Genomic DNA, 16,342 nt, shown 5'->3' with positions numbered 1-16,342 from the left:
CAGCCAGGACCCCGCGCGGCCCGCTCTAGAAGCGCCAGAGCGCCTTTAGGTGTCCGCGCAACTCGCCTGCAGGGCGGGAATTCCTGGCTCCCAGCGCGCAGGCGCGGCGCGGCCACCCATCGGTGTGACGTCACGCGCGGCGCCGGCCGGCAGGACCCGGGCGCGCCCAGCGGGTTGTGGCGGCGTCTTCTGGAAGGTTCGCGGCTCCGTGAGCGGGGTTCATCCGCCTCCATCTGCCGTCACCGGGCGTCTGTCGGCGGCGAGCGGCGATGCCGGAGAACGCGGGACCCAAAACCCACGGCGGCGCCGGCAATCGGGCCAAGGGCACGTACCAGGACCGGGACAAGCCCTCGCAGATCCGCTTCAGCAACATCTCCGCCGGCAAAGGTGAGGTGAGGGCCGGCGGGGCTCCGGCGCTGCGTGCGGGAGCGTTCCGGGCTGCTCCTGGGGCCGTGGCGCTCGGGGGAGAAAGCCGCGGGGTGGGGGCTGCAGGAGGCTGCGCTGGGCGGGCGGTGCGAGCCCTCGGCGGGTTACGGCACGAGCTGTTTGCTCCTGCCGCGGTAAAGCGGGAGGTTGTACCCGCTTCAGAGAAAAGCTGCGAAATGGGCGTGTTTTATTATTACCGTGTTGCTGCTGAGAATGACTCCGTGGTGGTAAAACGGGGCGGGGGCTGCTTCGGAGTGGGAGACGCTGCTCAGAATCGAGTACGAGTGGCTGTAGCTCTTGAGATCAGCTTGTGAGTGCCGTTCTTCTCTTTCCAGCTGTCGCTGATGCTATCAGAACAAGCCTTGGACCAAAAGGAATGGATAAAATGGTAAACCTTTTACTGAACATATGAAGGCAGTGAGATTGCTGAAGAGACTGCAGTGTCTTATGTAAATCAAGTCAACGTGCTCTTTTGTCTTAAGCTGCTTTTCCAGACGTAAAATACTTCTTGTTTTTATGATCTAATGTTATTTGTAGTAAAGTGTACATTAAATACTTACCTAAGTTTTCCTGACAGGGTTATTTGTCACTGTCTGATACCGAACATCAAGATAAACGTTTGTAGTTCCAATCAGTGTTGTTTCTTCTTTTCCCTCTCAGATTCAGGATGCTAAAGGAGATGTGACAATCACTAACGATGGTGCTACTATCCTGAAACAAATGCAGGTTTTGCACCCTGCAGCCAAAATGGTAAAGTCTTCTTTCATTGCTTACACAGTGATACTTGTTGGAGGTTCATTTCTGGGACAAAAGAACATTGATTGTAATGTCTCATGTGGATTCAACGAGTGTAACTCATTAGTGATAAAGCAAGAGACTTTCTGCTGAGTGCTGCAGTCCTACTCACATTGATTGTAAGATGTTAAAGAATTCCAGGTCTTTGTTTCTTACTGCTTAGAAATAATTTTTTCTGGAAATGTGTGAAGATACAAAAGATTTTAGCCCAAATCTTCTATCTGAAAAAGAAAAGTTGGTGATGTCTCAAACCAGTAGGACAAAAGAGAGTCAAAGAATAAAATAAATGACATTATGGTCTGATGGCCCTAGGATACAGTAGTCCAGTCTTGTGAGAAATTGAATGTAGCCCTCTTTGATTGAGATGGAAATGAGCATTCTGGGACCCTTCTAAAGGAAAGGGGAAAGATTCACTTGTTAGATAGGTGAGATCAGCTCCCTCTTAGCTTGGGAGAAAAGCTGCTTGATTTCTTTAGCTTTTATTTTGTTGGAGGCTTTTGTTATTGCTTCAGCCAGCGGATGAGAAGCTGCAAATTAGAAAAGAGAAGTCCTGGTACTGTGGGTACTTTTGGTAGTGCTGTGTTCTTTATTACCTCTCTTTTTTCTTTTTTTTTTTTTTTTTTGTAATTGTCAGAGTTTTCAGTTAAGTAGCATTATATTTAAACTCTTTTATAACTCATCATTTAGTTGGTAGAGCTGTCAAAAGCACAAGATATTGAAGCTGGGGATGGCACTACATCTGTTGTTGTCATTGCCGGAGCTCTTCTGGATGCCTGTTCCAGACTTCTTCAGAAAGGCAAGCATATTTATTTTACATATAAATATACATATGAGGCCTATTATACATGAAAGTCTTGGCTACAAAAGCTGGCAAGTACCACATACAGCTTTGTGTGTGTCACAAAGCTTAAAGCAGCTGTTAAATGAAAAAATAACATGAAAAGGTAACTTGAGGCTTTGCTTATGTCCCACTTCTGAATAAGATTCTCACTGCTTAGCTTTTATTTTGAGCTGATTGCATCACCGTCAATACTGAAAATAGTAACTAAATGAGATGGTAAATGTTGCCTTATAAAAACTCACCCAGATTATACTTCTTATGGACAGAGAGTTAAGATGATAAACTAAACTTTAAGCAGGTGATTCTGTAGTTGAGTAATAAGACTGGTTTGGGGAGAGGGGGAAAGACCTTTGATTTGCAAGGATGACCTAACAACCTTCTATATCATTCACAGGAATTCACCCCACCATCATTTCAGAGTCATTCCAGAAAGCTTTGGAGAAAGGTATTGAAGTATTGACCAACATGGCACAGCCAGTTGAACTGAGCGACAGGGAAACCCTGATGAACAGTGCAACTACTTCACTGAACTCAAAGGTATGGCTGATGTGAACTTGATGCCTCCAGACAAACTGACCCTTTCAGCTTTTCCCACTTTGTGCTGCTGTTTACTTACTAAGAATCCTGCACATCTCAAATCTACTTGCTTTTGAGACAGTGGCTGCATTATGCTAAACTGACTTCTTAAAAAGCTATGGCTAATCAAGATTGAGTTGACACACTGAAGCTGAATTTCAGTTTGAAACAGTTGGTGATCCCAAACATTAACCACCAAGTGTAAACTACATACACAAACTTAAGATGAAAACAGTAACAGAAAACAGGTGGGATAGGGAGAGCTTTCAGCAGCTTTTTATGTAGGCAGTTTTTAATTGTGAGACAGAAGTTCCTAAAGCAGCATCAAAAAGTGGAGATGAATTGGTTGGTTGTTGAACAAACTTTGTTCCTGGAATGCCTGTATTTCAGAGCTCTTGATTTTCCCTAGGGAGGTGATAGCTCTGAAACAAGCAGAAATTGTTCTCTTCTCTCTTCCTTTGCACTGTACAATCTTTTCTTTACAAGTGTGTTTTCATTCTGGCAGAACTCTCAACAGGATTATTTTAAGAGTTACAGAAATAAAGTTACATTTGTTTCCCAAAGTCCCTGAGCTTATTTCTTTCCAGCAGTGAAGCTGCTCTTAATGTTTCCATGTAGAGGAAAGAAGACACCATGTTGAGGTACCTGGCTGATGGACAGGGAGGGGAATTTTGTTTTTCCAAAATTATCAAGTCAAACTAAAATACAGTGAGAAACTCCTCCCTGTTGATGGTAAGTGTTAAATCTCACATCACTGATTATTTTTATTTTTCTTCCCCCCTTCCATCATCAAATCTCTTAGGTTGTGTGTCAGTATTCCAGTTTACTTTCTCCCATGAGTGTGGATGCAGTGATGAAGGTGATTGACCCATCTACAGCGAGCAGTGTGGACCTCAGAGATATTAAAATTGTGAAGAAGTTGGGGTAAGAAACAATTTGCAATTATAGGCCTATGTGCTTATGGAATTTGCTTCCCAAAGTACTGGAGTTATGGATTGTTTTTGCTTGCAGAGGAACAATTGATGACTGTGAGCTGGTGGAAGGACTAGTCCTGACTCAGAAGGTGGCAAACACAGGTGTAACAAGAGTGGAAAAAGCCAAAATTGGCCTAATTCAGTTCTGCCTCTCTGCTCCAAAGACAGATGTAAGTTTAACTGGAACTAAACTGGGAACTTTTGCTGTAGTCCTTGGAAAATATAAATGTAACAACAAAACACATATCTTGTTTAAGATATAGTAATGTCAGCTCTATTCCACAGCTATAGTGAAAGCCTGCTAGTAAAGAGCTCATATTACTCATAACTCTTAAATATAAAGAATTTGTAGTTGGTATAAGAAAGAATAGTTCAGAAGTCCAGTACTTCTCATAAAACAGTTTCTGATAGTACATTTTACTGTAATCTGTTTGTACTTTAAATCACAGGCTATTAAAGAACATCAGAACGTATCCTGATGCTTGTAAAACGAGCAGTTGTTCATGATGCTTGATGTTTCTTTTTTAATAGATGGACAACCAAATTGTTGTTTCTGATTACGCTCAAATGGACAGAGTACTGCGTGAAGAGAGAGCTTACATTCTAAACTTAGTTAAGCAAATTAAGAAGGCTGGATGCAATGTGCTGCTGATTCAGAAGTCTATTCTGCGGTACGTCAGTGCTGGTTTGCTCACCTGCTGTGGCCTGCTGTGGTCATTTGGGGAACAGTCCTGGAAAGTGGAAGCCAAACATCAGCAATTGCGTTGATGCAGAGTGACAGATTGTGTCTGTCACTCACAATCAATGCTAGTGCTGTCACAAATATATTTTGGATTTAATTATATCCCTGTGAGATAGATTGAAGAACTTCAGCATTACTGCTAATGCAGTTCATGCAGTTGTTACAATAAGTTTGGACTGAGTACTCACCTCTTGTTTTTAGGGATGCTCTTAGTGACCTCGCCCTGCACTTTCTGAACAAAATGAAGATCATGGTGGTTAAAGACATCGAAAGAGAAGACATTGAGTTTATATGTAAGGTAAAGTGAATTACATAAATGTTTACTAAAGTAACAGTTGTGTATAAAACAACACCAAAACTGGAGTACCCAGCCAGTGCCAGTTTTTTCACACTTCAACAAATCTCACATTCTGAATGTAGTGTAAAAGCAGACAAGATGTTTTACTGAAAGATGCTCCAGTTCTGTTGAGCTGTCCCAGCTTCAGAAAGAGAAGGGATAGATGTAAGAGCTGCAGTTGTTACTGAGTTTTACTGAGGTACAACTGTAGAGCATGCCTGCTGACACTGCAGTTCAGATTAAGTGTACTTAAGATTTCTTTTTCTACTGTTATTTTTGCAGACCATTGGAACTAAGCCTGTTGCTCATATTGACCAGTTTACTCCTGACATGCTGGGCTCTGCTGAGCTGGCAGAAGAAGTCAACTTGAACGGTTCTGGAAAACTAATAAAGGTGAGTGAGCGACAGGTTAATTCCTTCTTAACCCTTGCCAATTCTTTTAATAACAACTACTAACTTAAAAGTAATAACGTAAGTACTAAGAGGCCTTAAAGTACCTGCTTGTCATCCCTGCCTAGCCTCTGGCTTGCAAAGCATGGTGGTTTTGCTCTGCAGACCTCAGTACTGTTACTGAAGTCGCACAGCAGATGAAGGCTTTTCTCTCATTTCTGTTGCTTGGCTCGGTTCTAGATTACGGGCTGTACAAACCCTGGAAAAACAGTGACCATTGTGGTACGTGGATCCAACAAACTCGTTCTAGAAGAAGCTGAGCGTTCAATTCACGATGCCCTGTGTGTCATTAGATGCTTAGTTAAGAAAAGGTAACGTGTTCATTTGGCCGGAATAATTTAGTATATTAATGTGGAAAGCTCTTTTGCGCTTACGTACCTTGAGATTTGACTTCAGTTTCTGTCCCCAGAGCTTTAATTGCAGGAGGTGGAGCACCAGAGATAGAGCTGGCACTGCGCCTCAATGAGTACGCCCGCACGTTGAGGGGCATGGACTCGTACTGCGTGCGTGCCTATGGGGATGCACTGGAAGTCATACCATCTACACTGGCTGAAAACGCAGGTCTCAATCCTATCTCAACAGTAACGGAGCTGAGGAACAGACACGCTCAAGGAGAGAAAACAGCTGGCATTAATGTCAGAAAGGTAATGAGGAAGCTGAATATAGAACTCCGTAGCTTAAATAAATAGGGTATTAAAAGGAAAACATCCTGCCTAAGTCTAAAATGCAGAGAACAAAATTCTTACTAGAACTGGTGTTGAGAGAAATAACAGCTTGCTGTCTGAGCCTGCAGCAGCTTATCCTGAGTATTGGTAATAGCAGATTCTTCTGCATCCATGGCATTCAAGTACCTACAGGTATCACTTCAAAAGCATTTTTCCAGCTGAAGTCTTTCACAGTGAACTTAAAGAGAACAAGTCTGGTTAGAAGGGTCGTGGGGTAGTGTCTGCAGGGGAAGGTGCTCACACATCAGGAGTAGCACAGTGGGATAGCTTTGTGTTTGTGCATCGTCACTACATTTGAACCGATAACAGCTATGGGTGGTTTTTCTCTTGGCTCATTTTGAGTGGATATCTCAAATACTCAGCAGCAGCAGACCTTTACAGTAATATTCCTGTTAGGAACCAAGGAGTGCAAACTAGTTGGTAGTCTAGCTTAGCACAACATCACTTTCAGGATTCGGTTAAAAGCTGTTAAATGTAGTTGCAGGCTCAATTGCACAAAGTGAAAGCAGCTTTCTATTGCAGGGTGGCATCTCCAACATCCTGGAGGAGTTGGTAGTCCAGCCCCTGCTCGTGTCTGTGAGTGCACTGACTCTGGCAACAGAAACTGTGCGCAGTATTCTTAAGATTGATGATGTGGTGAGTAGTGTTGGTGTTTATTTTTAATAAATGCAAGAATGTGTGGAAACACAGATTACGTGATCACCTATTTCATTCTATTTCCTCCTTACTTTACATGCTGTTTATACCATTTGGTTCTCTCATAAGGGCTTAGGAGAAAGTGAAGCTGCTGTTGGTATAAAGCAGTACTTTAAAGCAAGATGTTACAGTGACTAACAATTACTTTTTTGCTTATATATTTAATGTACTTGTGCTGGTGTATTTAATTTGCTTGTATATTTAATGTGTGGACCTCTTACATGTGTTGTTGTGCTCTTGCAGGTGAACACGCGGTAAGCTGAATCAAGGAAGCTGGGACTGTGGTCTGGAGCTCCTCAGCTGTAGTCTGAGCTGCAGCTTCCTCACCAAAAGCGCCTGTGTGAATTGTCTTAAAAAGTCCACAAGGCTTATGTACTTTTGTCACATTAATTTAATACAGTTCCTGGTTTCAAAAAGGAAATGCAGTTTATCAATAAACAGGCACTAGTCTACTTGAGTCTTTGTTTTATGATTCACCAGAAAGTAGATCAACTTCTGTAGTTTGAATTACACTAGCATTTAGATTAGCATTCCATATCACTGACAATTCATACAGCAGCTTACTACAGCCATGCTCCATCTTTTATAATGCCTCAGCCCCCAGCTGTTAGCTGATCTGGGCTTTCCTTCCAGTTACAGTGTGTTCATTCCCCCCTTCAGGCCCTGGCCTGGCCCTGCCCGCTCCCCTCCAGCTCTTTCGTTCCACGTGCACGCCAGCCCCTGGCGCTATCCGGGCCCAGTGCTCAGCGATGCCTCCTCGGAGAGGTGGCAGACCACTCCCGACCCCAGCGTACCCGTACTCATTGATCCCCCGTTCATCTCGAGCACAAACGCTTTAGAAAGGGAGATGACCGACGGGAGGAACCAGCCGCGCCCCTTCTCACCGCCACCGCCCCCTCCTCCAGCGTGCTGCGGTACCGGGCCCTGAGGCTCCGGGCCGAGCGGCCCCGCCTCTCCCCGCCCGACGCTGTCCGGCCCCGCCTCTCCACCCTCCGCCGGCGGCGGCGCGCGGCCATGGAGGCTCCGCACGGCGCGGGGCCGTTGCCCACCGCCCGCCTCCGCGCTGCCGTGCAGCCGCACTGCCGGCCGCCTGCTGCCCGAACCCAGCGGGGGTCGCCGCACAGCGCGCAGGTATGGAGGGAGCGGCGGGACCGGGCCGGGCTGGTTGAGCCCCGAGCAGATGGGCCGGCCGCAGAGCCGTAAGGAGCTTACGCGGAGCAGCTAAGGGCTTCACTTTACAGTGGCTATGGAAACGGGCGGCGGAGAACCGTGGCGGAGAGGGGTCGGTTTAGGCTGTTCTACAGCTGCGTTCTAAGCAAGATAAGGTTGTTTTCCTTCCAAAAAATCCTTTTGGATCTTATTTCCCGATACAAGTATAAGGGCTTACAGGGAAAAACTTCGTTATTTAACTCCCTTTAAACAGCAGTCTCAAGCCATAAATCACTGTGCAGGAAGATTGTTCCATGCAGTGTGCATTAAAGCCTGCACATAGGTAATAGGTATGAAATTCAGCGGTAGTGTTTCATTCATGAGACAAATGAAGCAGCGCTAGAAACCTCATTCCCCTTTCCTCTGAGTCAGAAAGCTTGACACTAATCCCTCCTCTGTCCTAGGGGGAGCTGGGTGCAGCGCCGGGCCCTGGCAGCGAGCAGCTCCTCACCCCAGGCTGTGACACACAGACGGGCTGCTCTAAGCTGGGCAGCTCAAACCAGGAGTATTACCTGAAACTGGAAGAGTTGAAGAATGCCCACTTGGAGACAATGGCAAAATTAGAAAGCATGTATCGGAACAAGCTGTATTTACAAGGAGTACAGCCCTTGGAGAGGAACAACACTAACAGTGCTACTTCCAAGGTCTGCTGTAGGTAAGTTTTGCGGTACCTTTGGTCTGGAGGATCTTTGCAGAGAGCAGTACGTAGGGCAGGGATGTACTGCAGCTGGGAACTGCTGCTCTCCCCCTTTCCTGTAAATAGATAATTACAAAAAAGTTCCTTCAGTTTTAATAATGCTTATTCACCTTGCTAGTATGCTGTCAGACTAACGTGTGCAAACCTCAGAAATATGGTGTGTTCAGTAGAGCACAGTGCCTTGCCTTGTTCTCAGCCTGGATTTCTTTTGTAACTGATCTGGTGTCTGTACCATCTGGTGTCTTCTCCTCTTACCCTCCAAGTGCTCTTCATCTTTCTCCCTCTAGTGAGGGCACTGAAAACAGATTACTGCCTTTGAATCAATGTTGGAATGGATTCAAGCCTACTTCTCTTTTTCCCCCCTTTCTAAAGGCCAACCTGGGAGAAGAGCGCATATCAGCCTCTAAGTTTGCCCAGATCCTTCTCTGACTCCAGCATAAGCGATCCCTTAGGTTCGGCTGTGTCTGGTGGGTCCGACAGAGAACTATCATCTGAAGACAGCTGTAGTGAAACTGGATCATTACTATTTGCTAAGGAACGGATTGCAAGGATGTGGGATGGCTTCTCAGTGGATGACTACCTTCCTCCCAGGAAGCACAGCCTGCCCACTGCAGCAGCTTCCAGGACAACACGGAAGCAGAAGGCATGGTCACCAAAAATCACTGTGCCCAAGCCCTTCCAGATGACAATTAGAGAAGCCAGAAAAAAAGAACAGAATGTCAAATCCAAGTCACAGATTGAAATGGAAAATAACCTACTGAAGAAGCAGCTGGAGGAAGAAGCAGAGTGTCAGAAAAAGTTCCGAGCCACTCCAGTGCCCGCTGCAGTCTTCCTGCCACTCTACCATGAAATTGTGCAAAGGAATGAGGAGCGCAGGAAGTCTGTGAAGGAGAGGAGCAAACTCAGGCTCTTGGCTTCTCAGAAGCCATTTAAGTTCATTGAAAGAGAGAAGCAAAGGGATGAAATTAGAAGAATGCAATTAAGAGACCTTTCCACACCTGAAAAGAAAACAAAACCATTCAAAGCAAAACCAGTTCCCAGATATGTTTATAGCCCATCAGTTAGAGACAAGCTACAGGAGGAAGAGCTCTACAGAGAAATCCGGATTAGAATGAGAGCTGAGGAGCTGCTGCGAAATGCATCTCTGCCCACCAGCAGGCTGGCTCCCAAGGATGTCAACAAGAAGAAGAAACACAAGTGTGCCGAACCAAAGGAAATGGAGCACAAACCCAAGATCCAACCCAGAGTTCCAGATTTTGACCGACTACACCAGAAGTTTCAGAAACGGCTCCGGCAGAAGCAGCAGGTGAAACACCTCACGGTCTGTGAGCCGTTCCATCTCCGCACTCCGTACATTGCCTCGAACAAGGGGAAGGTTTTGAGAGACATTCAAGAGGATGAAGAAAGGCTAAAAGAAACACGCTGGCCATACGCCTCTCCAAGGCGCAAACCCCAAACCAGACAGTCAAGTGCAAATTCACCTCTCTTGGGATCTGGAGAATCCAAGTCGCCAAGAGTCACACAAGCCTCTCAACGAAGGCTGCAGGCCCTAAGGTGACTGCTGCAGTGATGCTCTGTGTTCTATAAACACCTAGAGAGAATTCTTTTGTCCTTCTACAGGTGTAGTTAATTCTTTCATGCGGTGAATATGGGACTTAATATATTCAGTTGTATACTATCGTTAAGTCCTTAGACTAAACGCAGGACTTTACTAATGGATTTTCCTAGAAGCAGTAATGCACATTTCTGCACACATCCATAGGAAAGGGAGAAATGGACGTAGTTTCTCAGGTTATGTCCCAATCCCTTACAATGGCACATATTACCCATTTATACCAATCCCATTTTCATCCCCCCTCCCTGTTCCTCCATTTTATTATTATTTTTTTTTTTTAATTCAAATTTCCTTTGCCAAAGCTTCCTTTGAAACCTTGTGCTTGATTTCAAACAAATTCAGCCTTAGTTTATTTTTCCACCCAGGAATTCACATGAGGAAAAGAGAAGGCTGGAAGAACAACAGAAAAGAAACAGAACAAAGCAGAAACAAAGAACAAAAAAACTGCAGAAAATTGTAATGACTCGGGCTGAGGCCAATGACCCCCATCAGAGCCTCGCTCAGGTCTCTGAATCCAAACTAAAGGCATTCAGGTATTTCATTGCATTCCCTGAATCCTGAACCTCTCTGGCTTCATTGTATGTTAAGCATACAATGTTAAAGAAAAAAAAAAAAAACAGTCTGAGTTTATATAGTTACATCCCTGATACACTGCACGAACAGGTTGTTACAAATAAGCGTGGCCAAATCTCAGCTGGGAATCGTTGCCCATTCTAACACCTCTCAGTACATGATTCCCTGCTCCATGTCTGGAACACGAGCACTAAATTGACAAATGAACTGAAGAAGAAAATAAGATTAAAAACCAGCACAGAATAAGGATAGAGGAATTACCAAACATCTTTGCAGGGTGAGATTAGCAGGTGTTGGTATGGCTTCGCACAACTTTCTTCTTCCACAGAATCATTTGAGATGGATTTAAGTTCATTCAAGAGCAAACCTCACATCACAGTATCTGATCAGATTTTAGAAGCATAGTAAAACACTTGCAATTAATTATTCTTTGCATATAGTATTACACTATTACAAAGCACAACTACTTCCCTAGTGCTGATGGTTTAAGAATGGCATAAGTGCTCAACTTGACAATGCTTACTGCAGCACAGGCTGGGTAATGAGGTACATGAATATAAGGGCTCTTCTGAGAGAACAAACAAGTAACAGTGAAGTTCACTCCCTCAGAATGGTGACTGTCCTGCCTTAATGCACAGCCCTACTGTAGAAACTCAGACAATGTAGGAAGAAGTGGGGAAGGCAGAAATGTGAAAGCTAAGAATGTAAGTTAAGAAACTAAACTCAGGCAGCCCCTGTTGGCTTCACTGGGCAGGACAACTTCAGAAATAGCTTTGTCCATCAGTATTCCAAGCAAGCTGATGTTCCGGTGGTGAGGGCCTGGCACAGCTGCCCATACATCTGCCCATACACACCCTGGAGGTGCTCAAGGCCAGGTTGAAAGGGGCCCAAGCAGCCTGAGCTGGGGAAAACAGCCCTGCCCATGGCTGGGGCTGGGTGGGCTTTCAGGCACCTTCCAAATCATTCTATCATTCCATAAAAATGAGACAGTAAACCTAATTCCACCATAAGATAATATATCTTATGCATTTTTAACCAGGACCATACTTGTCATGAGCAATTGAACTTTTCGCTGTAAGAAAGTACTTCTTGTACTATAGACAACTGATTTCTGTTGTACTGTGTTTACTTTAGGAACTCCTCAAAGCAGAGAATGCAGGAGTATTGGCAAGAGTTGCAAGAAATGGAAGAAAGAGTAAAGCAAAGGCCATTGCTCTTGGAAAGAGTAACTCAGGTTATCTTGTTTGTTTCTTAATCTCATCTCCAACTACTGTATAGGGAACTTTTAGTCAAATGCTGTTAGAAGTTATTTGACATTATTTAGGTTAGTATTTGTCCATTTTAATTTCTACTGCTCCATCTCCCTATAAATTACTTTTCTGTGTCTAAGCATTCATGGCATGCTTGCACAAGGAAATCAGATGTTTAAGACATCCTCTGGTTCAATTATAATACATACACGTAGCACTGAGTCAAACAAATTTACAGCAAAAATGAGAGGTTTAAGTTGGGAAAAAACTAGAAGAACTCAAGCATTCCTCATGTCTGCTGTAAAGCTGAGACAGAATTTTCATCTCTGTGTCTCCCTGACTGCTTTTGGAATAGAGAGGCAGCAGGACATAGATGGCCCATTCCTCCCAGTTCTCTCATCCCTTCTGGGTGGGTTTCTTGGCCCACTGCAGGGCAGGAGCATGCATGAAGGCTGGAGGACAAGGCCTCCTCACCCAGCTGTTACTCGGAGGAGCAGAGCTTACCGCTCAGCTTCACAGAGAGATTCAGATTCATGCAGTGCGTCAAACAGTGCTGTAAGAGAGTAAATCAATGTCATGTTTCAGAGCAGCAGCTCCCACGGAGAGAAACAGCCCTAGGAAGAACACAGTTGATGTTTCAGGTCTGCATCTTCCCCCCGCTCCCTCAATAGCAGTATACAGTATCCGTAGATCTTTGTTACCAGTGGATGTAGGGAGCAAACTGCATTTAAACCAATACAGAAAAGGGAGGAAGATCTGCTATAAAGTTCTCAAGTAGTTTTGCCATTCTTAGCTGCAGTGAATAATTTAACTTCTCACATGCAAATAATGAAACAGTATTAATATAAGCAAAAGTATCTGAAGATAGGCATTTAGCTCATACTTAACCCTTGTGTTTTTCCTACAGAGTAATGCCAGAATAGCTGCAGAAAAATATTATTCTAACAGACTGAGAGCTCTGGGGGTATGTCCAGACTTTGTTTCAAAGAAAGGACAAACAACTAACTTGCTAGAGTGCTACACTGCTGAAGATTTTGATGCCAAAGAAAGGTAGAGATCACAGAAGGTTTTTGGTTTTGCCACTGCATACCTAGTAATTAGAGCCATTTTTAATGCCGAGAAAATTATTTGCAGTATTCCCAAGTAAATATTTTAGTGTGCGTGGTTAGCTTTCCTGCACTGTTTTTTCCTGAATTAACTATTGTTTCGTGAGTCAGAGAAGAGCACTGGATATGTTATACACCATGCACTTCAAAGAACAATTAAGAGTAACATTTTTAATTTGTTCCCTTAACCAAGATTTCAGGAAGGTTGCTAAGAAATCATTTCATTCTGCATTAGCTTTACGTTTTTGTTTGTTTGTTTGTTTGTTTTAATACAAGCCTTAAAAAATACTTCTCAATATCCATTTGGTATTATGATAGGAAGGAAATGGAAAAAAGAAATATATAAGCAGTACTGCTACTTTCTATCATAAAAGCAGAGTCCAGTGTTCCCTCTTTCCCAGTTTTACCCCAGCCAAGACTGCCAGGATTGGCTGTAGGTTACCTGAGCATGTAAGTCTTTTAAAACCTACTGGAAAGCATTCCACCTGAGAATAAAAATCACATACAAATTGTCTTTACAGAGCCATCAAGGGTATAGTGGAAGAAAGGGAATTATTTGAGGAAGCAGACAGCATCAGTCCTCAATCTGAGCAATCCTTTGAGGAAGAGAAGAGAACAGGCATCAGAACCCCCAGCTGGGATGCTGAATCCGCTGAGAGGGAGGAAGAGGAAAAGACACAAGCCAGCCCTCAAATTCAGCAACCTCACTGTGCAGAGGAGACCAAGTCCAGCCCCACCTCCAACCAGCACTGTGAAGAAGAGGAGCAGAAAGAGGAAAAGGAGGAGGAGGAAGCAAAGGCAGGCGTTCTGCTTGGACATTCCCTAGAGGAAGAGAATGAAGAAGAGGAGGATGGGTCAAGACCCAGCTCTCAGTCTGATCGATCCCATGAGCAGCAAGAGGAGAGTCAGTCTGACCATGAAGCTGAGGGTGCTTTCCAATATGAGGATGAGGAATATGAAAGTGATGATTCTGAAGAGAAGCCCAGTGATGATGAGGCTGACTGAAGGGAAGGCAGATAGGGCAGCCTGGTGCTGTGGAACCTATTTCATTGCTGGCATTGAAACAGACACCAAAACCATGTCTTTTTGCTACTAATATTAAAAACTGTGAATTTAAAACTCTTAGCTTAACAGTCTTTCCAGCACAGAAGCTGTGTTGATTTTCCAATATGAAAGATTAAGTTATTCATTGCTACCAAGAAAAAAAAAATCAGTTATTTTACATTCCTCTTCTTTATTCTGGACTTCAGTGACACTCATGCACTTCTGTTCCTAAAATGAACAGCAACCAGTGTTTAAAAATGCCTTGTGTGCTGTGTTGTTAAGTACTGAGGTCTCAGCACATCCAGCAGTAACTTGCTCTTGCCTCTCAGTTTCAAACACTGGGGCCCTTTCAGGTTCTGTTCCTGCAGTATCGTCAAGGATGGCAATGAAGCAACAAGGGTTTGTTGTACAAGACCTCAGGTTGTGTTTAGTAGAGCAGCTACAAGAAAGACACCCGCAGTCAGACAAAATGGCCAAGTTCACCTGTTTGGCTCCCCCCTCCTGTTCGCTCCCACCAGCAAGCTGGATTGGCTCAGCAATAGTCCAGGAGAGCACCAGGGTCAGAAAAGTAGGAGGTGACTGCTTTTGGAAGAAACAAACTGTTACATGGGTCACCATGAATGTTCTGTGCACCTAATATAGGAATAGCATTACTGTTACTGAAGGCTTAGCACGTAGAGGAGAAAAAAAATGCACTAGAATATATTGAGAACCATCATTTTTAGTTTTCACTGAGCTCTAACAATGACAGACAAGTGGGGTAGAATAAAGTCAGTAGAATATCTTGAAGAAAAAAAAGCATCATTCTGCAGATTGCTACCCAACCGAGATAGGAAGTTGTGCTCTTTCACCCGTTTTGATCCGCAGAGCTCTTTTGCAATCATGTAAATCTACCATTAACATAACAAGTGCTGACATTAACCTTCACACCTCCTTGTAGAGACAGTCAAGGGATACTGTGAAAAGAGAGCCTTATGACTTCACATAAACGCATACCCCTACTCAGGGCTTCAGGTACTACTCCACAAAGAACACAGACTGGTTTGTTTCTGCCCTTGCTATTTATATCCCCAGTAGCTTCTCCTACTCTTAGAGAGCTTTCCTGCTAACCTGTCACAGACAGTGTTAGGAGAGAAAACAACAAAACTTCCATAACAAACAGTAGAGAGCAGAGCATAACGTGGCACCACACAGGCTCTAAATAGTGAGCACAGTATTTGTTGAAGTGATCACACCTGCACAAGCAGTTGCAACAGCCAAGAGTATACATTTGGTGTTTCTGTGTTTGCTCTACTCAGGTTTCCTTCCATGCTGTATCTGTTATTATTTATTCCTCCTGACTTTGAGAATCTATGTCTCACTGTTTAAATTTTCTTTTTAATTTATTTTTCATGTGTGGCATAACTAATACAAATTTGAACCTGTTGTTGTTTTGTTTTTTTTTTTTAAAACTCAAAATCTCCATCCCACATCTCTCTTACTAAAATATTAATCACTGCTTCACAATGAAAATCATAGTTTATAATCTTGACAACCCACAATACAAATGAGGTTTGTTTGCTTGTGGAAGTCACTAGACTTTAGTTCTTAAAAGTCGTACAATAAGTTACTGAGTCAGGTATTACTGACACACAATCACACATTACTGCTGCTGTCTTTACTGAACCAGTTTTTGAGATGTCTTGAAAGAAGGCAGAAAAGCTTCAGATTGTGTTTTCTCATACAGAGACTATTTGAAGAATTTTCAAATCCAAGACATTCAAATCAGTTTTTAAAACCTGATAGTACTTAAATTTTGAGTTTTCTAAAGAATATAACTATATAATCAAGCCATTAGGATAGAGTATAAGAAACATTACCAAAAACCTCCCTTCAACTAGGAGGTAGAAAGAACAACTTTAAGACAAGTAGATTTGAAGAATGCACAAATAAGTGGGATAACAAAGAGTCAAAACAGTTTTGAAGGTTACACCTCAGTTTTCCTAGCATTTCTAAAGCAGCCAAGCAGAACTATGTAATCAAATGTGATCCAGCTGACATGTTTTACCTAAGTCTCCAAGGTGTACTGAACAATCTGCTATCAATGGATCTTAAGTAAAATAAATCCCACTATAAAAGAACAGTACTCATGAATTAGTTACTTGAGCCATAGGAAAAGATCAATTTTACTGCCCGTCACCAGGGGCTGGAGACCAGAGAGGAGGCAAAGAGGCACGAAGAAGGGAGCTTAGGAGCTTCCCAGAGGCATGCTGACCAGACCAAGGAAGAAGCAGCCACCTGGCACCT

The 16,342-nt window shown here is 43.6% G+C and overlaps 2 protein-coding genes across 2 annotated transcripts; both read left to right on the top strand.

The window, feature by feature from the left end:
* The first annotated feature begins 153 nt into the window (after positions 1-153).
* Positions 154-7,014, top strand: CCT4 (chaperonin containing TCP1 subunit 4). The gene is made up of 14 exons (XM_042878572.1): positions 154-387; positions 762-814; positions 1,087-1,176; positions 1,909-2,017; positions 2,457-2,599; positions 3,441-3,562; positions 3,650-3,782; positions 4,144-4,283; positions 4,556-4,652; positions 4,974-5,084; positions 5,322-5,452; positions 5,551-5,785; positions 6,389-6,502; positions 6,806-7,014. Exons 1-14 carry the CDS (start codon positions 270-272, stop codon positions 6,818-6,820), a joined length of 1,611 nt encoding a protein of 536 aa, XP_042734506.1. The 5' UTR covers positions 154-269; the 3' UTR covers positions 6,821-7,014.
* Positions 7,015-7,576: 562 nt separating this feature from the next.
* Positions 7,577-15,848, top strand: FAM161A (FAM161 centrosomal protein A). The gene is made up of 7 exons (XM_042875158.1): positions 7,577-7,693; positions 8,176-8,426; positions 8,841-10,022; positions 10,449-10,616; positions 11,791-11,890; positions 12,814-12,956; positions 13,534-15,848. The coding sequence occupies exons 1-7, from the start codon at positions 7,577-7,579 to the stop codon at positions 14,015-14,017; spliced, it is 2,445 nt and encodes an 814-aa protein (XP_042731092.1). The 3' UTR covers positions 14,018-15,848.
* The last annotated feature ends 494 nt before the right edge of the window (positions 15,849-16,342 follow it).

The sequence above is a fragment of the Lagopus leucura genome, unplaced genomic scaffold (genome assembly GCF_019238085.1).
Source record: "Lagopus leucura isolate 7727_CA_CO unplaced genomic scaffold, USGS_WTPT01 Super-Scaffold_73, whole genome shotgun sequence".
Lineage (NCBI taxonomy): Eukaryota > Metazoa > Chordata > Aves > Galliformes > Phasianidae > Lagopus > Lagopus leucura.
This window is presented reverse-complemented; position numbering and strand designations above follow the sequence as displayed.

Excerpts from the sequence above, each read along its gene's own strand:
- CCT4 (XM_042878572.1), top strand. The coding sequence starts at position 270 with ATGCCGGAGAACGCGGGACCCAAAACCCACGGCGGCGCCGGCAATCGG. Across the intron at positions 2,600-3,440 it reads CTACTTCACTGAACTCAAAG|GTTGTGTGTCAGTATTCCAG; the intron begins GTATGGCTGATG and ends CAAATCTCTTAG. Across the intron at positions 5,786-6,388 it reads CTGGCATTAATGTCAGAAAG|GGTGGCATCTCCAACATCCT; the intron begins GTAATGAGGAAG and ends TTTCTATTGCAG.
- FAM161A (XM_042875158.1), top strand. The coding sequence starts at position 7,577 with ATGGAGGCTCCGCACGGCGCGGGGCCGTTGCCCACCGCCCGCCTCCGC. Across the intron at positions 10,023-10,448 it reads CGAAGGCTGCAGGCCCTAAG|GAATTCACATGAGGAAAAGA; the intron begins GTGACTGCTGCA and ends TTTTCCACCCAG. Across the intron at positions 10,617-11,790 it reads TCCAAACTAAAGGCATTCAG|GAACTCCTCAAAGCAGAGAA; the intron begins GTATTTCATTGC and ends TGTTTACTTTAG.